Source organism: Chiloscyllium punctatum, chromosome 17, assembly GCF_047496795.1.
Source record: "Chiloscyllium punctatum isolate Juve2018m chromosome 17, sChiPun1.3, whole genome shotgun sequence".
NCBI lineage: Eukaryota > Metazoa > Chordata > Chondrichthyes > Orectolobiformes > Hemiscylliidae > Chiloscyllium > Chiloscyllium punctatum.
In genome coordinates, this window is record NC_092755.1 from 79,791,293 (window position 1) to 79,814,603 (window position 23,311).

At 50.7% G+C, this 23,311-nt stretch overlaps 1 protein-coding gene across 6 annotated transcripts in view; it reads left to right on the forward strand.

Moving 5' to 3' along the window:
* Positions 1 to 23,311, forward strand: part of adgrd1 (adhesion G protein-coupled receptor D1) — a 324,854-nt gene that overhangs the window by 285,919 nt on the left and 15,624 nt on the right. For all 6 annotated transcript variants that reach the window (XR_011962991.1, XR_011962990.1, XM_072587673.1 and 3 more), the window contains 2 exons: positions 19,159 to 19,285; positions 21,224 to 21,265. Coding sequence is in view for 4 of the 6 variants with exons in the window: in XM_072587673.1 (XP_072443774.1) it covers positions 19,159 to 19,285; positions 21,224 to 21,265 (169 nt within the window). In the remaining 2 variants the exon portion in view is untranslated. The remainder of the gene's footprint in view (positions 1 to 19,158; positions 19,286 to 21,223; positions 21,266 to 23,311) is intronic.

Below are 23,311 nucleotides of genomic sequence, written 5' to 3' on the forward strand. Positions count from 1 at the left end.
ATGCTGTTCAGTTCATCAGATCTATTGTCGATCTTTGAGAGAATCAGCTAATTTTCCCCCTTGTCTGTAGCTCTGTAATTCTTTTCCATTATTTTATTTCGTAATTCGCCATGGTAAATTCCTATAGAATCTGCTCCCACTGCCCTTTCAGGCAACACATTCCAGATCACAGCAGTTCACTGCATAAAAATATCTTACACCATCACCTTCTGGTTCGTTTGCTGATTCTCTACAATCCATCTTCCTCTCGTTAAACCATTGGGGTCAAAATAATTGACTGAATCCCAAAATTGGCCCAAATCTGCAAATGACTTAACATCACACAAAGGCCAGAGAAAGGTCGCTTCCAACAAAACGGAATCTGACCATTACCCCTGACAGTCAGTGGCATTGCCATCACAAAATTCTCCCACTATCAACATCCTGGGGGTTACTAATGACCAGGAACTCAATTGGACTCATCACATCAATATAATGGCTCCGTGAGCAGGTCAGAGTCTGGGAATACTGATGCGAGTAACTCACCTCCTGCCTCCCCAAAGCCTGTCCACCATCTCCAAAGCACAAGTCAGGCGTGTGATGGAATACTCCCCACTTGCCTGGATGGGGGCAGCTCCAACAATACCCTGAAGAAGCTTGAACCCAGAATGGGTCATGTTGTAGATGTCCAGATCATTAGTTAGGCCACTTTTGGAATACTCTGTCCCTCCTATCGGAAGAACGTTGTGAAAGTTGAAAAGATTCAGAAAAGATTTACAAGGATGTTGCCAGGGTTGGAGAGTGAGGCTGAACAGGCTGGGGCTGTTTTCCCTGGAGCGGAGGCTGAGGGGTGACCTTATAGAGGTTTATAAAATCATGAGGGGCATGGATAGGATAAATACACAAAGTCTTTTCTCTGGGGTGGGGGTGTCCAGAACTAGAGGGCATAGGTTTAAGGTGAGAGGGGAAAGATTTAAAAGAAACCTAAGGGGTAACTTTTTCACGTAGAGGGTGGTTCGTGTATGGAATGAGCTGCCAGAGGAAATGGTGGAGTCTAGTACAATTACAACATTGAAAAGGCATTTGGATGGGTATATGAATAGGAGAAGGGTTTAAAGGGGTATGGGCCAAGTGCTGGCAGGTGGGACTAGATTGGGTTGGGATATCTGGTCAGTATGGACGGGTTAGGCCGAAGGGCCTGTTTCTGTGCTGTATATGTCTACGACTCTATGACCATCCAGGACAAAGCAGCCCAATTGATTGGCACCACATCCATAAGCATCCACTCCCTCTACCACTGACTGTTGTTGCTCATTTGAATTGTCCATGAACCATGAATCCCTTTTTCATGTATCGATTGTCTCAGTAGATTGAATGAGCTTCCATGGATACTTTGCAAAACGTGTCTGATCTACCTGGAAGTCAATTTTCTCCACTGGCTCGCGTCTGACAGGGGAGACAGTTAATCTCTCCTCAGCCAGTTACTGAACGGATAGTTGATTGTCATCAGGAGTTGATGCTGATGTACAAACACCGGCTCACCGGACAGCCCTGTGATTACTGAGTGTAGTGATGTCACGAGGTTGAACAGCGATGAATATGTCAGCATGAAATTCAGCAACATGGTGCTCAGAATGCCTTGCTTACTAGGATCTGGAGATCATTGAGTCATACATTACAGAAGAGGCCCTTCAGCCCATTGAGTCTGTACTGCCACTCTCTGCACTCATCCCAGTTTCCAGCACCAGGTCATTCATGCAACCTTTCGATGAATGAAATCTGTAAAGGCAACGGTTTGTGGAAATCTGGGTTTGTGGAAATCTGGGTGTTGGTGAGTGATATTCCATTCATAAAGACAATACACCAACTCACCTGGATTTTTTTTTGTTGTGTATCTGTCTTATCGTTCCCTCATGTATCCCGACCAACAGCACAATGACACCTCGGTTATTGCCAACACTCAATGCAAATGTGGCTAAGTGCTGCAGGGGCAGGGGGGAAACAAAGTCTTCCAGTTCCCTGATGTTCCACTATCATCTGTCTGCACTCTTTAAAAAACTCTTTTCCTTAGTGGGAACACCTCTGTGGTCTTCTTAAGTTCTTTGCTTCTGGTACAAGTCACCACTGGTACTGGTGCCAATCAAGTGGGCTGCTTTGTCCTGGATGGTCACAGAGTCGTAGACATATCCAGCACAGAAACTGGAATGGTGAGCCAATTGTAGTGTGTTACAGATCTTGTCCCCAGTGTAGATAAATGATGGCTGCACAACCACCTGATGAAGGAGCATCGCTCCGAAAGTTAGTGCTTCCAATTAAACCTGTTGGACTATAACCTGGTGTTGTGTGATTTTTAACTTTGTACACCCCAGTCCAACACCGGCAGCTCCAAATCATGGTTCAACAAGATCATTTTGAATTTTAAGCTTTTACGAAGAGAAATCTTCAGGTTCACATTTCCTGCCACTTCAGTGAACTCCTGACAGAGATGTATCAGTGATTAACAAAAGAGGGGAGTGCCCTTCCGGGGCCGTGCTCTATAACAGGAGACAGTAACATCAAATCATCTCACTAAATCTTCTTCAGAATGTGGAAGCTTCAAGCCATAGCCATTGCATTTTCTTGAGTGTGAATGGGCAATGAATGTGGAGATGCAAGCTGCAGGGTGTGGAAACATTTATATAGCATCCCTCCTGATCCAAGGCCATCCCAATATGCTTCACAACCAAGGAGGAACTAGTTGGGATCTTGTCACTGTTGATCTCAAATCCCAGTGGCAGGGCTGAGGCAGCTCCCCAGGTATTCGCCCAGAGAGTAGATCTCTTCTGAGCTTCTCAGACCCCACAGTGCCCATCAGCAGAAGTGTGCATGGCACTGAAATTTCACAAAGCCCCAAAGATGCAATGCAGGGGTCAGAATGTACCTCACGTGGCAGCTTGGATTGCCTCACAGCACCAGGGACCCAGGTTCGATTCCAGCCTCAGGCGACTGGCTGTGTGGAGTTTGCAAATTCTCCCTGTGTCTGTGTGGGTTTCCTCCAGGTGCTCCGGTTTCCTCCCACAGTCCAAATATGTGCAGGTCAGGTGAATTGGCCATACTGAATTGCTCGTAGTGTTCAGAGATGTGTAGGTTAGGTGCATTAGTGAGGGGTAGGTGTAGTGAAATGTGTCTGGGTGGGTTACTCCTCGGAGGGTCGGTGTGGACTTGTTGGGCCAAATGGCCCGTTTTCCACACTGTAGGGAATCTAATCACGTCTAATCTAAAGAGTTGGATGCTCTCCATCTCAGAGGACTTAAGGAAATGGCTCGAGATCATTTTCCAGTATTCTGTAGACTCCATTGGACTGGAGAGAGCTAATGTAACTCCACTCTTCAAAAAAAGGAGGGGAGAGAGAAAATGGGGAATGATTGGCTGGTTAGCCTGACATCGGTATTGGGGAAAATGCTGGAGTCAGTCATTAAGGATATAAAGCAGTGATAGGATTGGTCCAAGTCAGCGTGGATTCACTGAAGGGAAATCAGTCTTGAAAAATCCTCTGGAATGTTTTGAGGATATGTCCCATAGAGTGGACAAGGGTGTATCAGCAGATGGTGTATCTCTGAGCTTGCAAAAAGCTCTTGAGAAAGTCCCACACAAGAGATTAGTAAGGAAAGCTAAAGCTCATGGTATCAGAGGTAAGGTGCTGACAGGAAGCAGCAAGTTGGAATAAACAGATCATAGAATCCCTACAGTGTGGAAGCAAGCCATTCAGCCCATCAAGTCCACAGTGACCCTCCAAAGAGCATCCTATCCAGATTCATCCTCTCCCTCTAACCCTGCATTCCCTTTGGCTCACCTACCTAGCCTGCACACAATGGGTAATTTAGCATGGCAAACCCACCCAACCTGAACATCCCTGGACACAATGGGTAATTTAGCATGGCTAACCCACCCTAACCTGCACATCTTTGGACTGTGGGAGGAAACTGCAGCACCCAGAGGAAATCCACACTGACATGGGGAGAATGTGCAGACTCCACACAGAGAGTCTCTTTAGGCTGAGATTGAACCCGAGTCCCTAGGGCTGTGAGGAAGCAGTGCTAACCACTGAGCTACCATGCTGCCCCAGATCATTTTCGGAGTGGCAGGCAGTGAGGAGTGGGCTGCTGCAGTGTTCAGCGCTGGGACCCCAGCTGTTCACAATATACATTAACGATTTGAACAAAGGAATTGAATGCCATATCTCCAAATTTGCAGATGACACGAAGCTGGGTGGCAGTGTGTGCTGTGAAGAGGATGCTAAGAGGCTGTAGGGTGACTTGGACAGGCTAGCTGAATGGGCCAATACTTGGCAATAAAACATAATGCGGATAAATGTGATCACCCCCTTATTCCGCTCAACTCCTGGGGGGAAAGGCCAAACCGCAGGGAGTGCCACACTGTCAGAGGGTCAGTGCTGAGGGAGTGCCGCACTGTCAGAGGGTCAGTACTGAGGGAGTGCCGCACTGTCAGAGGGCCAGTGCTGAGGGAGTGCCGCACTGTCAGAGGGTCGGTGCTGAGGGAGTGCCGCACTGTCGGAGGGTCGGTGCTGAGGGAGTGCCACACTGTCGGAGGGTCAGTGCTGAGGGAGTGCCGCACTGTCGGAGGGTCAGTGCTGAGGGAGTGCCGCACTGTCGAAGGGTCAGTGCTGAGGGAGTGCTGCACTGTCGGAGGGTCAGTGCTGAGGGAGTGCTGCACTGTCGGAGGGTCAGTGCTGAGGGAGTGCTGCACTGTCCTGTTTTATCTCAGAGATGTATGTAAAGGTCCCTTGACAGTATTTCCAAGCAGAGCAGCAAGCTCTCTAGGGGTTAAATATTAGAACCTGAACAACATGACTAAATCACAACCATGTCGAAGGGTCTTTTCCGTGCTGTACATCTCTATGACTCTATGTTGCTGATAGAGGGATCTTACTGTGCATACACTGGCTGCTTTGTTTTCAAATTGAAATAGTGATTACCTTTTTGAAAATTCCGCCTTGTCTGTGAAGTAACAACCTGACGTTGAGAAACCTGCTTCCCAGATACAAGGCTTCCTTTTCCTTCTCATCTCCTGTCAATAGGAAATCCGAGTCAGAAACCTGTCTCAGGAGCTGTTCCCAGTTATTGTTCGAACACTCTAGCTTCAAGCGATGGTTTTGGAAAACACTCTGCTAGTTTCCTCATGAAGTGAACAGCAACTGTGTCAGAGACACCTGCTCTTATTGGCTTGTATCAACGATACAACTTTGATGGAGCCGCATCTTGGGGCAATTGGGTCTTGAGGTGTCAGGCAGGATGGGAGAGGGGCTTTTAAATTTGCTGCCTCTTCAACGAAGGGTCATAAGCAAAGGAGCAAGAGACAACTCTCTCAGTCCCTCAAGCTAGTGGTGTCATGGTCATGGTCATGGTATTGGGTTTGTAATCACAGCATTCCAGGCTAATGTGCTTGGAATTTGGGTTCAAACCCCACCTTGGCAGATGGTGAAATTTGAATCAACAAAAATCTCACATTCAAGAAAGAAAAGCTTGCTTTAATTGTGACCATGTTTAATTGTCAGGACAAATCCATCTGTTTGACTAACGTGGGTTGGTATCCTGGGATTGTTTGGTGGAAATGGTGTCAAGGGAGCTGCAATCTGAATCTAACTCTGTGTGCTGTCCTGATCCTAACAGTGTATGATGGGGGCTTAACTCTCAAACTTACAAACTTATTCAGAAAGACAAATTAATCTTGTTTCAGTCTTCCCACAGCTGAGATCTTGTGAATTTTACTGTTTAGATGTTTAGCTTTCCATCATTTTGCAAAGACTGTCACAACACCTTTAATTTTTTGTTATGTCGTCTACCTTTTCCTTCACCTTCCTTGCCTCGTTTCCCGATCTTCTGCGGGTGACCTGCCTTATTTCAAACCCATCTCACTCCCTCCATTGTGCTGCTCCACAGCCCATTGTTAGCTGTGTATTCCCTTCTGACTCTCTGCCTGAATGGGTCAACGTGATTCCAAATTCTAGCTTGAACCTTTGACTGTGCCCCTGTATACAGCACCGTGCCCTGTATACATCACCATGCCCCTGTATACAGCACCGTGCCCTGTATACATCACCATGCCCCTGTATACAGCACCGTGCCCTGTATACATCACCATGCCCCTGTATACAGCACCGTGCCCCTGTATATAGCACCGTGCCCTGTATACATCACCATGCCCCTGTATACAGCACAGTGCCCCTGTATACATCACCATGCCCCTGTATACAGCACAGTGCCCCTGTATACATCACCATGCCCCTGTATACAGCACAGTGCCCTTGTATACATCACCTTGCCCCTGTATACAGGACCGTGCCCCTGTATACATCACCATGCTCCTTTATACAGCACCGTGCCCCTGTATACAGCATTGTGGCCCTGTATATAGCACTGTGCCCCGTATACAGCAGCGTGCCCCTGTATATAGCACCGTGCCCCTGTATACAGCACCGTGCCCCTGTATACAGCACCGTGGACCTGTATACAGCACCGTGGACCTGTATACAGCACCGTGCCCCTATGTTCAGCACAGTGCCCCTGTATACAGCACCGTGTCCCTGTATACAGCAACGTGGACCTGTATACAGCACCGTGCCCCTGTATACAGCACTGTGGCCCTGTATATAGCACTGGGCCCCAGTATACATCCCCATGCCCCTGTATACAGCACCATGGCCCTGAATATAGCGCAGTTCCCCGTATAGAGCACCGTGCCCCTGTATATAGCACAGTGCCCCGTATACAGCAGCGTGCCCCTGTATACAGCAGCGTGCCCCTGTATATAGCACAGTGCCCCGTATACAGCACCATGCCCCTGTACACAGCACCTTGCCCCTAAATACAGCACCGTGCCCTATATACAGCACCATGCCCCTGTACACAGCACAGCGCCCCTGAATACAGCACCGTGCCCCTGTATACATCACTGTACCCCTGTATACAGCACAGTGCCCTTGTACACAGCACCGTGCCCCTATATATTGCAGCGTGCCCCAGTATACATCACCATGCCCCTGAATACAGCACCATATCCCTGTAAATAACGCAGTGCCCCGTATACAGCACCATGGCCCTGTATACAGCACCTTGCCCCTAAATACAGCACCGTGCCCTATATACAGCACCATGCCCCTGTACACAGCACAGCGCCCCTGAATACAGCACCGTGCCCCTGTATACATCACTGTACCCCTGTATACAGCACAGTGCCCTTGTACACAGCACCGTGCCCCTATATATTGCAGCGTGCCCCAGTATACATCACCATGCCCCTGAATACAGCACCATATCCCTGTAAATAACGCAGTGCCCCGTATACAGCACCATGGCCCTGTATATAGTTCAGTGCCCTGTATACAGCACCGTGCCCTTGTATACAGCAGCGTGCCCCTGTATACAGCACCGTGCCCCTGTATACAGCACCGTATCCCTGTACACAGCACCGTGCCCCTGTATACAGCACCGTGCCCCTGTATACAGCATCATGCCCCTGTACACAGCACAGCGCCCCTGAATACAGCACCGTGCCCCTGTACACATCACCATGCCCATGTATACAGCAGAGTGCCCAGTATACAGCACCATGGCCCTATATACAGCACCATGCCCCTGTATACATCACCTTGCCCCTGTATACAGGACCGTGCCCCTGTATACATCACCATGCTCCTTTATACAGCACCGTGCCCCTGTATACAGCACTGTGGCCCTGTATATAGCACTGTGCCCCGTATACAGCAGCGTGCCCCTGTATATAGCACCGTGCCCCTGTATACAGCACCGTGCCCCTGTATACAGCACCGTGGACCTGTATACAGCACCGTGGACCTGTATACAGCACCGTGCCCCTATGTTCAGCACAGTGCCCCTGTATACAGCACCGTGTCCCTGTATACAGCAACGTGGACCTGTATACAGCACCGTGCCCCTGTATACAGCACTGTGGCCCTGTATATAGCACTGTGCCCCAGTATACATCCCCGTGCCCCTGTATACAGCACCATGGCCCTGAATATAGCGCAGTTCCCCGTATAGAGCACCGTGCCCCTGTATATAGCACAGTGCCCCGTATACAGCAGCGTGCCCCTGTATACAGCAGCGTGCCCCTGTATATAGCACAGTGCCCCGTATACAGCACCATGCCCCTGTACACAGCACCTTGCCCCTAAATACAGCACCGTGCCCTATATACAGCACCATGCCCCTGTACACAGCACAGCGCCCCTGAATACAGCACCGTGCCCCTGTATACATCACTGTACCCCTGTATACAGCACAGTGCCCTTGTACACAGCACCGTGCCCCTATATATTGCAGCGTGCCCCAGTATACATCACCATGCCCCTGAATACAGCACCATATCCCTGTAAATAACGCAGTGCCCCGTATACAGCACCATGGCCCTGTATATAGTTCAGTGCCCTGTATACAGCACCGTGCCCTTGTATACAGCAGCGTGCCCCTGTATACAGCACCGTGCCCCTGTATACAGCACCGTATCCCTGTACACAGCACCGTGCCCCTGTATACAGCACCGTGCCCCTGTATACAGCATCATGCCCCTGTACACAGCACAGCGCCCCTGAATACAGCACCGTGCCCCTGTACACATCACCATGCCCATGTATACAGCAGAGTGCCCAGTATACAGCACCATGGCCCTATATACAGCACCATGCCCCTGTATACATCACCTTGCCCCTGTATACAGGACCGTGCCCCTGTATACATCACCATGCTCCTTTATACAGCACCGTGCCCCTGTATACAGCACTGTGGCCCTGTATATAGCACTGTGCCCCGTATACAGCAGCGTGCCCCTGTATATAGCACCGTGCCCCTGTATACAGCACCGTGCCCCTGTATACAGCACCGTGGACCTGTATACAGCACCGTGGACCTGTATACAGCACCGTGGACCTGTATACAGCACCGTGCCCCTATGTTCAGCACAGTGCCCCTGTATACAGCACCGTGCCCCTGTATACAGCACCGTGCCCCTGTATACAGCACCGTGGACCTGTATACAGCACCGTGGACCTGTATACAGCACCGTGCCCCTATGTTCAGCACAGTGCCCCTGTATACAGCACCGTGCCCCTGTATACAGCACCGTGGACCTGTATACAGCACCGTGCCCCTGTATACAGCACTGTGGCCCTGTATATAGCACTGTGCCCCAGTATACATCCCCGTGCCCCTGTATACAGCACCATGGCCCTGAATATAGCGCAGTTCCACGTATAGAGCACCGTGCCCCTGTATATAGCACAGTGCCCCGTATACAGCAGCGTGCCCCTGTATACAGCAGCGTGCCCCTGTATATAGCACAGTGCCCCGTATACAGCACCATGCCCCTGTACACAGCACCTTGCCCCTAAATACAGCACCGTGCCCTATATACAGCACCATGCCCCTGTACACAGCACAGCGCCCCTGAATACAGCACCGTGCCCCTGTACACATCACCATGCCCGTGTCTACAGCACAGTGCCCTGAATACAGCACCGTGCCCCTGTATACAGTAGCATGCCCCTGTATATAGCACAGTGCCCCTGTTTATAGCCCAGTGCCCCTGTCTACAGCACAGTGCTGCTGTATACAGCACCGTAGCCCTGTATACAGCACCGCGCCCCTGTATACATCACCATGCGCCTGTGTACAGCACCATATCCCTGTATATATCACCGTGCCTCTGTAAACAGCACTATGCCCTTGTACACATCACCGTGCCCGTGTATACAGCACAGTGCCCTGCATACAGCACTATGCCACTGTACGCAGCACCATTCCCCTGTATACAGCACTGTGCCCCTGTTTACAGCAGAGTGCCCTGTATACAGCACCATGCCCCTGTATACATCACTGTACCCCTGTATACAGCACCATGCCCCTGTACACAGCACCATGCCCCTGTATACAGCCCGGTGCCCCTGTATACAGCACCATGCCCCTGTACACAGCACCATGCCCCTGTATACAGCACCGTGCCCCTGTACACAGCACCATGCCCCTGTACACAGCACCATGCCCCTGTATACAGCACCGTGGCCCTGTATACAGCACCATGCCCCTGTATACAGCACTGTGCCCCTGTGTACAGCAGAGTGCCCTGTATGCATCATCGTGCCCCTGTATAAAGCACCATGCCCCTGTATACATCACTGTACCCCTGTATACAGCACAGTGCCCTTGTACACAGCACCGTGCCCCTATATATTGCAGCGTGCCCCAGTATACATCACCATGCCCCTGAATACAGCACCATATCCCTGTAAATAACGCAGTGCCCCATATACAGCACCATGGCCCTGTATATAGTTCAGTGCCCTGTATACAGCACCGTGCCCTTGTATACAGCAGCGTGCCCCTGTATACAGCACCGTGCCCCTGTATACAGCACCGTATCCCTGTACACAGCACCGTGCCCCTGTATACAGCACCGTGCCCCTGTATACAGCACCGTGCCCCTGTATACAGCATCATGCCCCTGTACACAGCACAGCGCCCCTGAATACAGCACCATGCCCCTGTACACATCACCATGCCCATGTATACAGCAGAGTGCCCAGTATACAGCACCATGGCCCTGTATACAGCACCATGCCCCTGTATACAGCACCATGCCCCTGTATACAGCACCGTGCCCCTGTATACAGCACCATGCCCCTGTATACAGCACCATGCCCCTGTAAACAGCACAGCACCCCTGAATGCAGCACCGTGCCCCTGTACACATCACCGTGCCCGTGTATACAGCACAGTGCCCTGAATACAGCACCGTGGCCCTATATACAGCACAGTGCCCCGTATACAGTACTGTGCCTCTGCCTACAGCACCGTAGCCCTGTATACAGCACCGTGCCCCTGTATACAGCACAGTGCCCCGTATACAGCACCGTGCCTCTGTCTACAGCACCGTGCCCCTGTCTACAGCACCGTGTCCCTGTATACAGCACCGTGCCACTGTATATAGCACCATGCCCCTGTATTTAACACAGTGGCCCTGCATATAGGACCGTGCCCCTGTCTACAGCACCATGTCCCTCTATACAGCACAGTGCCCCTGTACACAGCACCGTGGCCCTGTATACAGCACGTGCTCCTGTATACAGCATAGTGCCCCATATACAGCACTGTGCCCCTGTATATAGCACCCTGCCCCTGTGTGCAGCACCGTGCCCCTATATACAGCACCGTGCCCCTGTCAACAGCACCGTGCCCCTGTATACAGCACCGTGCCCCTATATACAGCACAGTGCCCCGTATACAGTACTGTGCCTCTGTCTACAGCACCGTAGCCCTGTATACAGCATGTGCCACTGTATACAGCACAGTGCCCCGTATACAGCACCATGCCCCTGTATACAGCACCGTGCCCCTGTATACAGCACCGTGCCCCTGTATACAGCACCGCGCCCTGTATACAGCACGGTGCCCTGTATACAGCACCGTGCCCCTGTATGTAGCACAGTGCCCCTGTGTATAGCACTATCCCCCTGTATATAGCACCTGGCCCCTGTCCACAGCACAGCGCCCCTGTATACAGCACCGTGCCCCTGTATATAGCACCGTGCCCCTGTCTACAGCACCATGCCCCTGTGTACAGCACCGTGCCCCTGTTTACAGTACCGTGCCCCTTTATACCGCACCATGCCCCTGTGTACAGCACCGTGCCCCAGTGTACAGCACCGTGGCCCTGTATGCAGCACCGTCCCCCTGTAAACAGCACTGTGCCCCTGTGTACAGCACCATGCCCCTGTATACAGCACAGTGCCCCTGTATACAGCACCATGCCCCTGTGTACAGCACCATGCCCCTGTATACAGCACAGTGCCCCTGTATACAGCACCATGCCCCTGTATACAGCACCACGCCCCTGTGTACAGCACCGTGCCCCTGTGTACAGCACCATTCCCCTGTATACAGCACCATGCCTCTGTGTACAGCACCGTGCCCCTGTGTACAGCACCATGCCCCTGTATACAGCACAGTGCCCCTGTATACAGCACCGTGCCCCTGAGTACAGCACCATGTCCCAGTATACAGCACTGTGCCCCTGTATACAGCACCATGCCCCTGTGTACTGCACCATGCCCCTGTGTACAGCACCATGCCCCTCCTGTGTACAGCACCATGCCCCTGTGTACAGCACCATGCCCCTGTATACATCACCATGCCCCTGTGTACAGCACCATTCCCCTGTATACAGCACCATGCCCCTGTATACAGCACAGTGCCCCTGTGTACAGCACCATGCCCCTGTGTACAGCACCATGCCCCTGTATACAGCACAGTGCCCCTGTATACAGCACCATGCCCCTGTATACAGCACCACGCCCCTGTGTACAGCACCGTGCCCCTGTGTACAGCACCATTCCCCTGTATACAGCACCATGCCTCTGTGTACAGCACCGTGCCCCTGTGTACAGCACCATGCCCCTGTATACAGCACAGTGCCCCTGTATACAGCACCGTGCCCCTGAGTACAGCACCATGTCCCAGTATACAGCACTGTGCCCCTGTATACAGCACCATGCCCCTGTGTACTGCACCATGCCCCTGTGTACAGCACCATGCCCCTCCTGTGTACAGCACCATGCCCCTGTGTACAGCACCATGCCCCTGTATACATCACCATGCCTCTGTGTACAGCACCATTCCCCTGTATACAGCACCATGCCCCTGTGTACAGCACCGTGCCCCTGTGTACAGCACCGTGCCCCTTTGTACAGCACCATTCCCCCAATACAGCACCGTGCCCCTGTGTACAGCACCATGCCCCTGTATACAGCACAGTGCCCCTGTATACAGCACCGTGCCCCTGAGTACAGCACCATGTCCCAGTATACAGCACTGTGCCCCTGTATACAGTACCATGCCCCTGTGTACTGCACCATGCCCCTGTGTACAGCACCATGCCCCTCCTGAGTACAGCACCATGTCCCAGTATACAGCACTGTGCCCCTGTATACAGCACCATGCCCCTGTGTACTGCACCATGCCCCTCCTGAGTACAGCACCATGCCCCTCCTGTGTACAGCACCATGCCCCTGTGTACAGCACCATGCCCCTGTATACATCACCATGCCCCTGTGTACAGAACCATTCCCCTGTATACAGCACCATGCCCCTGTGTACAGCACTGTGCCCCTGTGTACAGCACCGTGCCCCTTTGTACAGCACCATTCCCCCAATACAGCACCGTGCCCCTGTGTACAGCATCATGCCCCTGTATACAGCACCGTGCCCCTTTGTACAGCACCATTCCCCCAATACAGCACCGTGCCCCTGTGTACAGCATCATGCCCCTGTATACAGCACAGTGCCCCTGTGTACAGCATCATGCTCCTGTGTACAGCACAGTGCCCCTGTGTACAGCACCGTGCCCCTGTGTACAGCATCATGCTCCTGTGTACAGCACAGTGCCCCTGTGTACAGCACCGTGCCCCTGTGTACAACATCATGCTCCTGTATACAGCACCGTACCCCTGTGTACAGCATCATGCTCCTGTGTACAGCACAGTGCCCCTGTATACAGCACCGTGCCCCTTTGTACAGCACCATGCCCCTGTATACAGCACTATGCTCCTGTGTACAGCACAGTGCCCCTGTATACAGCACAGTGCCCCTGTATACAGCACCGTGCCCCTTTGTACAGCACTGTGCCCCTTTGTACAGCACCATTCCCCCAATACAGCACCGTACCCCTGTGTACAGCATCATGCTCCTGTGTACAGCACAGTGCCCCTGTATACAGCACCGTGCCCCTGTATACAGCACCTTCCCCTTATTGTGAGTAATGTGCAGTCCATGGGCAGAACATTCATTCCCACTGCTCCACATTCACTTGCAGTGTTCATTTCCAGTCACAACACCTCTAGAAATAGGGCAGTCTGTGCCTGATATGTTCGAGATTCCTGTGTATTATCATCTAAAACACATTTGTGGCCAGGAATGTTCGCGACACCCACGCACCATGCACTGTTAATCAAATAACAGAGTATCTAACCCTCATGCCTGACATTCAGTGTTGGTATAGAGTCCAAGAGTCACGGGAATGTACAGCATGGAAACAGACCCTTCGGTCCAACCCGTCCATGCCGACCAGATATTCCAACCCAATCTAGTCCCACCTGCCAGCACCCGGCCCATATCCCTCCAAACCCTTCCTATTCATATACCCATCTAAATGCCTTTTAAATGTTGCAGTTGTACCAGCCTCCACCATTTCCTCTGGCAGCTCATTCCATACACGTACCACCCTCTGCGTGAAAAAGCTTCCCCTTAGGTCCCTTTTATATCTTTCCCCTCTCACCCTAAACCTACGCCCTCTAGTTCTGGACTCCCCGACCCCAGGGAAAAGATTTTGTCTATTTATTCTATCCATGCCCCTCATAATTTTATAAACCTCTATAAGGTCACCTCTCAGTCTCCGACGCTCCGGGGAAAACAGCCCCAGCCTGTTCAGCCTCTCCCTGTAGCTCAGATCCTCCAACCCTGGCAACATCCTTGTAAATCTTTTCTGAACCCTTTCAAGTTTCACAACATCTTTCCGATAGGAAGGAGACCAGAATTGCACGCAATATTCCAACAGTGGCCTAACCAATGTCCTGTACAGTGGCAACATGACCTCGCAACTCCTGTACTCAATACTCTGACCAATAAAAGAAAGCATACCAAACGCCTTCCTCACTATCCTATCTACCTGCGACTCCACTTTCAAAGAGCTATGAACCTGCACTCCAAGGTCTCTTAGTTCAGCAACACTCCCTAGGACCTTACCATTAAGTGTATAAGTCCTGCTAAAATTTGCTTTTCTAAAATGCAGCACCTCACATTTATCTGAATTAAACTCTGTCTGCCACTTCTCAGCCCATTGACCCATCTGGTCCAGATCCTGTTGTAATCTGAGGTAACCTTCTTCGCTGTCCACTACACCTCCAATTTTGGTGTCATCTACAAACCTAACTATACCTCTTATGCTCGCATCCAAATCATTTATATTAAACATTAGATTAGACTACCTACAGCGTGGAAACAGGCCCTTCGGCCCAACAACTCCACACCGACCCTCTGGAGAGCAACCCACCCACCTCTGGCTAATGCAGCTAACACTATGGGCAATTTAGCATGGCCAATTTACCTGACCTGCACATCTTTGGACTGGGGGAGGAAACCAGAGCACATGGGGAGAATGTGCAAACTCCACACAGACAGTCGCCCAAGGCTGGAATTGAACCTGGGACCCTGGTGCTGTGAGGCAGCAGTGCTAACCACTGAGCTACCGTGCCATCATTTATGTAAATGTCAAAAAGTAGTGGACCCAGCACTGATCCTTGTGGCACTCCACTGGTCACAGGCCTCCAGTCTGACAAGGCCTCGACCACCACCCTCTGTCTTCTACCTTTGAGCCAGTTCTGTATCTAAATGGCTAGTTCTCCCTGTATTCCATGAGATCTAACCTTGCACATCAGTCTCCCATGGGGAACCTTGTCGAACGCCTTACTGAAGTCCATATAGATCCCTTACAGTCACTGATTTCCCCCATGACCAATTTGGTGTTACCATGCACCAGAAATTGATCTGGACTCACCACAAAACCACAGTGGCTACAGGAGCAGGTCAGAGGCTGGGAATCCTGCGACCTTCTGACTCCCCAAATCCTATCCACCATCTACAAGGCACAAGTGTGATGAAATACTCCCCACTTGCCCGGATGGCTGCCATTAAATTGAGGTATCGAGGGTATAACCAATGGCGAATGTTGTCGTGTCAAATGGACTGCAGTGGCTCAAAAAAGCAGCAGCACCTTCTCAAGGAATGGTCATGGAGAGACAATAAATGCTGGCCCAGCCAGCCACGCTCAAATACCATGAATTAATAATAAAAAAACGTTTCATTTTGTTCACTTAGAATTCAATCTTGCAAATTCATTTAATTTTAATTATAATTTCCAAACACTTTCCCTCAGCAAGAGCAAAGTCACCACAGAGAGAAGTGTCACATCCAATCAAAGTTCAGATCAGGAGCCCATACAGAACGGTGTAATACTTTAATTAATTGGAACAAGTCAGGCTGACTTCACGCCAACATGCTCCTCAGACACATCCTGCCCACACCGTGCCTGAGAATGCTGAGTGTGAAATGAAGACACTCTCACGAGAAGAGAGTGAGGTGAAATGTGTGCACTCTCTCCCTCAGTTTGGGGAAGGTACTGAGTTTATTTCATTCCGTGAATGAGGGAACCAGAGTGGCTACAGTGTAATACTTGGAGATACTGGGTGTCACACTGAGTAGATAATATTGGACATGGTTATGCTTCTATTTCTGGAGTCAGGGTGTGTTAATGGAATGACTAGCAGGCATCTTTGGAGATGTTAATTGTCTGTGACACTGGGAGCAAATGCAGGATTTTGCAGTCTAATTGCCAAATGTGACTGAATTGGTTGGTGACAGAGAACCAGTGAAAGAAAACTGCATTCCCATCATCCTTTTCACAACCTCTGGGCATCTCAAAGTACTTCACAGCTAATCCGATGCATTTTGAGCCGTAGATAATGCTGTAATACAGAGGCAGCAGCAGCAACTTGTACACAGCGAGCTTCCACCTCTACTAATAGACGGAAAGTATGACTTATTGATGTTTATTTAAAAAATAAATGTTGGACAAGTCATCAGTAGCCCATCAGCACTGACCCTCCGACAGTGCGCCACTCCCTCAGCACTGACCCTCCGACAGTGCGGCACTCCCTCAGTACTGACCCTCCGACAGTGCGGCACTCCCTCAGTATTGACCCTCTGACAGTGTGGCACTCCCTCAGTATTGACCCTCTGACAGTGCGGCACTCCCTCAGTACTGACCCTCCGACAGTGTGGCACTCCCTCAGTATTGACCCTCTGACAGTGCGGCACTCCCTCAGTACTGACCCTCCGATAGTGCGGCACTCCCTCAGTATTGACCCTCTGACAGTGCGTCATTCTCTCAGCACTGACCCTCCGACAGTGCGGCACTCCCTCAGCACTGACCCTCCGACAGTGCGGCACTCCCTCAGTACTGACCCTCCGACAGTGTGGCACTCCCTCAGTATTGACCCTCTGACAGTGCGTCATTCTCTCAGCACTGACCCTCCGACAGTGTGGCACTCCCTCAGCACTGACCCTCCGACAGTGCGCCACTCCCTCAGCACTGACCCTCCGACAGTGCGGCACTCCCTCAGCTCTGACCCTCCGACAGTGCGGCACTCCCTCAGTACTGACCCTCCAACAGTGTGGCACTCCCTCAGCACTGACCCTCCAATGCATGTTTTTTTTGTCACTCATGGGACATGAGTCTCATTGACTTGGCCCAGTATTTATTGCCCGTCCCTAGTTGCCCCTTGAGAAGGTGGGGGTGAGCTGCCTTCTTGAGCCGGTGCAGTCCATGTGCTGTGGGTAGACCCACAATGCCCTGAGGGAGGGAATTCCAGGATCTTGAACCAGTGACAGTGAAAGAACGGTGATATGTTTCCAAGTCAGAATGGTGAGGGGCTTGGAGGGGAACTTGTAAGATCTGTTGGATTATAAATGTACAGAATCTGAGGGAGTTATAAAATTTAATCCATTCCCAACAAAGATGCCAATTATAGCTGAAGTGTAGCTGTTTGGGGCAGCATGGTGGCTCAGTGGTTAGCACTGCTATCTCACAGTGCTAGGGAACCAGGTTTGATTCCAGCCATGGGTGACTTACTGTGTGAAGTTTGCACATTCTCCCTGTGTCTGTGTGGGTTTCCTCTCACAGTCCAAAGATGTGCGGGTCAGGTGAATTGGCCGTGCTAAATTACCCATAGTGTTAGTTGCATTTGTCAGAGGGAAATGGATCTGGGTGGGTTACTCTTTGGAGGGTCGGTGTGGACTTATTGGGCCGAAGGGCCTGTTTCCACACTGTAAGGAATCTAATCGTCTAGTCCCCATGCTGCGCAATTATTATTTTCTGTCTTTTCCAGTAACTTTTCCTGAGCATCTATACTCTTTAAGTCTCTTCTTTTTAAAATAAACCACGTCTCTGTGATTAAGGCAGGTTTCCATTGTCCTTCCATCATGTCTTGCTGAATCCTTTCCGAGACTCAGCTTTAATAAAAGCCTTTCGGCCACAGTGTATTGCATTAAAATGCCAAACAAATCAAACTAATTGTAGCCCATTTCCAAGCTGGGAGCTGATCGTTTATTACTGAAGGAACTTCAGGATTTCCAGTAATGGATATGGACTGTATCCTCCCATTGCAGACTCTGAATTATTTGCACCTACAACCCAGGCCAGTGCAGACGCTAATTTACCATTTGGCTGATCTTTCACAATTTTATGAACCATTTTGTCTGTTACAGCTCAGTGCCTTGCACATGCCCCATTGCTAAATGCCTGTCTGCTGCTGCTGTCTTCAAAACAATTGTGTTTCTATTCAAGCACAAGTCTCATTGGAAAATCCTTCTTCTGCACCCCCCCCACCCCCTGCAGCATTTCAGTGAGAAATTCTGCCCATGGTCCAAGCCTGGCCTTTTCATACATTTCCATAGCTGTAGTTATTTTCTTGTCTTTTCCAATGTTCCTTTCTTTTCCAATGAGTTTCAGTTTTAGTTCACACCACACAATCATCCCCATGTGGACAAAATCACCCGGTCAACTGCTTTGGCCAATTGTCCCGTTCTTCGTTCATGGCGACTGGGTGTCACAGACTGGGCCAGCATTGATTGCCCAGAGGGGAGTGAGGAGTCGACACCATTGCTGTGGGTCTGGAGTTACATGGAGGCCAGGCCAGGTAAGGATGGCAGTTTCCTTCTCTAAAGGACATTAGTGATCTAGATGGGTTTTCCTGACAATCGACGATGGGTCATCACTCAGCCAGCTCTCTGTTCCAATTGTTTTAATTAATTCATATTTCACCATTTGCCAATGTAAGATTCACCCTCCTTCCTCCAGGACATTGACCTGGGCTTCTGGGTTTTTAACCACGACAGCACCTCGCAGACAACCTATAACCATCACTTGTACTTGATCTCTGTTTGGTCTCATGCTCATGCATCTCTTCAAACAAGACTCGATGTTAATACGGCAGTCCCTGTGAAAGGATGAGTTTTGTTGAGTGAGTTGTGCTCACATCTTTGCTTTCCTTTACAGATTAACAGCCAAAGCGGTAGCAGTGTTGCTGCCAATCTTGGGGATATCCTGGGTGTGTGGAGTACTGTCAGTCAATAACTACGCCATCGTCTTTCAGTACATCTTTGCATTGTTCAACTCTTTCCAGGTAACTGCAGTGTGGTTCTGTAACCCAGAATTGCACTGAAAAGGCACTCAGATTGAACAAGTGATTCTGGGTGACCTATTCCTTGATGCACTGACCATCTTACGGGATGTTGGACTGGGGTGGACCAAGTTAAAAATCACACAACACCAGGTTATAGGTGGAAGTGGGTATTGCAGATGCTGGAGATTAGAGTCAAGATTAGAGTGGCTCTGGAAAAGCACAGCGGGTCAGGCAGCATCCGAGGAGCAGGAAAATCGGGCAAAAGCCCTGATGAAGAGTCCATTCCTGATGAAGAGCTTTTGCCCGAAACGTCAATTTTCCTGCTCCTTGGGTGCTGCCTGACCTGCTGTACTTTTCCAGCACCACTCTAATCTTAACACCAGGTTATAGTCCAACAGGTTTATTTGGAAGCACTAGCTTTCAGAGCACTGCTCCTTCATCAGGTGGGGCAGGATTATGGGACACAGGGTACATAGTAAAATTGTGTCATCCTAAAGGATAGTGACAATCGTCGCTCCACTCCTCAGATTGGCAGTGTGGACTGTGGGCTCATGAGGGAGGCCATGACTTTGTCAGAATGTTACTCTAACAGCAATTCAGAAACCCCCCCCAGACCAACATGCTGGGACAGGGGTTCAAATCCCATCGTGTCAGACGGTGATATCTAATTTCAGTGACATACAAACAAATAAGAAGGTAGTGTCGGGGTGACCTTGCAGCTTCTGTCGGATGTTGGAAAGACCCAGCTGCTTCACCAAACTCCTTAGGGAAGGAAACTGCCATCCTTACCTGGTCTGGCCTACATGTGACTCCAGACCCACAGCAACGTGATTGACCCTTAACTGCCCTCTGGATGGGCAATAAAGGTCCACATCCTATAAATACATTAAAAAACATTGGGAGAGCAATGAGCCCCCTGAGCCTGGTCTGCCCTTCAGTTTGCTCTTGGCTGATCTATTTCCATCTCGGAAACTCCCCTCAGGGTTGGAGGCTGGGGAGGCAGATACTGAGCAAGAAATGTCCATGTTTTGGAGCTGAGTTTTCTGTCCAATTAGGGGCAGGAATGGAGATGATGAATCAGACAGTGTGTGGAGAGAGCTGAAGCAGCCATCACTAAGATGGCAGGCTGTAGTAAGGCAGAGAGTTTGTATTAACGCCTTGTCTGGTAGCACAAGGGAGAGAGGTGTCACACAGAGTCAGAGGCAGACTGTCTTTAATAACAGACGAGGTGACTCAGTCCCAGTCGGTGTTGAATTACTCCTTTATCCATTCACCACAGCGGCACCATGATATAAGACAGTGAGGACAGGGTGGAGTTAGCTTTTTATTAAAGATAGGAGATGAACCCCAAACAGCAGACACACAGGGAAATAAAGATATCCTTTAGTCTAAGCTGAATTAGAACCTAAGTCACAGAGGGTGTAGGCCAGAGTTTGCACCCAGAGGGGAGGGTGTGGGAGGGGGAGGGGAGGGTGTGGGAGGGGGAGGGGAGGAAGCGGGAAGGGGAGGGAGCAGGAGGGGGAGGGTGCGGGAGGCACTGGGCATGTTGTGTGTCTGTGTGTGTGTGTGTGTGTGTGTGTGTGTGGGGGGGGGGGGGGGGGGGTGCAGTGGGGGGGTGCGGTGGTGGAATGAGGATGGAGTGGGAGATGCTGCCCAGGTTTCCAGGAACACTGCCAGTCCCATTCTGGGATGACCCTCCTGCCCACCTTCTGGAGTGGGTATAGATCTTGCCCAGTGAGGACCTCCCACCACCTTGTGCCAAACCCGTGATGCCTGGACCAAACACGCGGTCCCTTTCCAAATTCCCCATCACCATCCAATCATATTTCATCCTGGCAGCTTGACTATTCTCCTCCTCTTTCTGTTTGAAGTGTCATTGTATTTGAGATGTTGGTAATTTGCTGTTTCTGATTGAATGTTCCTTTCTCTTGTTTTTAGGGATTTTTCATCTTTCTCTTTCATTGTCTCCTGAATTCGGAGGTGAGTGACTTTGGGAAATGATTGACTATGTGTTGTTGGGGTTGATGAGTGAAACAATGTCACATAAATTCAGACCAAGACTATCACCTGCTCCTCCAGATCCTATACAAAGTGAAGCTTAGTAAAACCTCTCAACAATTTGTTTATACTGGGATTGCATCAACAAACGCATTGTAGTTATATAGCGCCTTTAGGTTTTATTATTCACCAGGCATTACTGACTACACCCAGCATTCCTTGGTCATTTTTACTTGCCCAAGATGGTGAGTAACTTGGAGGGGAACCTGCAGGGGGTGTGTTCCCATGCATCTGCTGCCCTTGCCCTTCCAGATGGAAGTGGCCGTGGGTTTGGAAGGTGCTGTTCTGAGGATCTCACCAAAAGTTTCTGCAGTGTATCTTGTAGATGGTACACATTGCTGCTACTGAGCATCAGTGATGGAAGGAGTGGCTGTGGGGCCAATCAAGCGGGGGCTGCTTTGTCCTGGATGGTGTTGAGTTTCTTGAGTGTTGTTTGAGCTGCCCCCATTCAGGCAAGTGGGGAGTATTCCATCACCCTCCTGACTTGTGTCTTGTAGATGGTGGACAGGCTTTGGGGGGATTAGGAGGGAGGATACTTGCTGCAGGAGTCCCAGCCTCTGATCTGTCCTGGTAGCCACTGTGCTTACTTAGTGAGTTTCTGGTCAATGATAACCCAAAAGATGTTGACAGAGGTAACACCATTCAATGTCAAAGGGCAGTGGTTATATTATGTCTTATTGTTGATGGTCATTGCCTGGTATTTGTGTGGCATGAATGTTTACTTGCCAATTGTCAGCCCAAACCTGGATATTGTCCAGATCATGTTGCATTTGAACATGGACTGCTTCAGTATCTGAGGAGTGGTGAGTGGGGCTGAACATTGTGCAATTATCGGCGAACATTCCCATGTCTGACCTCATGACGGAGGGAAGGTCATTGATGAAGCAGCTGAAGGTGGTTGTTGTACTGACTGTAACGAGGTCAGCCAGGTGGACCTCATAGAGTAGCAGTTCCCTGACTGGGGCTGGTAACTTAGCCAAATCAGAGATTCCTGGCTATCAGATATAAACAAGAGTGCCACCCCAGCACAGACGGAATTTGACATTGGCCCCAAGGTCCTGCGGGAGCCTGTGCCCCACAACCTGAGCCACCTCCAGAATTTTAATTTTGTTCCCTTCCAGGGGGTAAAAGGGCGGGCCCAGTATCGACTGCTGCTGCACACCGTCCACCTCTCCTCCCTCATCCACCATCCGGACACGCCTTGGCGTGCCCATTTGCCACCGGGCGGTGGGGATCCCCAGTGGAGGGCTTTCTACGCGGGAGTCCTCCCCCTTTCTCTCGGGGATCTGGGGTGGAGGGTGCTGCACGCAGCAGTCCCCTGCAACCACAGATTGCGGTGGTTCACGGACTCCCAGCCCAACTGCTTGTTCTGTGGCGCTGTGGAGTCCGTGGACCATGTATATATTGGGTGTGGGCGTTTGCACTCCCTCTTTTGATTTTCTTAAAAAGCTCCTCCTTTGTTTCTGGCTGCACTTCAGTCCCACGCTCCTGATCTTCGGGCACCCGGTACGGAGGAGGGAGGGCAGGTCCGAGGACCTCCTTGTGGGTCTGCTCCTGGGCCTGGCCAAACTGGCCATCAACAGGTCCAGGCAGCTGGCCGTGGAGGGGGTCGTTAGGGCCGACTGCCTGCCCCTCTTCCGCGGTTACGTTCGGGCCCGGGTGTCCTTGGAGAAGGAGCACGCGGTGTCCACCAACACCCTGGAGTCGTTCAAGGAGAGGTGGGCGCTGCAGGGAGTGGAGTGCAATATTTCCCCGTCCAACTCTATTTTGATTTAGTCCATACCCTCCCCTTCACTGTTTTGATCACACAGTATTGCCCTTTGATGTGAAGGGCAGTGCTTGTCACTGGCCACTCGGGTGTTTTTCCTATCTTCCTGGTGGTGGAAATTGAATAAAGATTCGTGCAGTTTGTGTCTCTCACTGTGTCTCACACCTACACACACACACCATGGGTGCTGGGGAAAAATA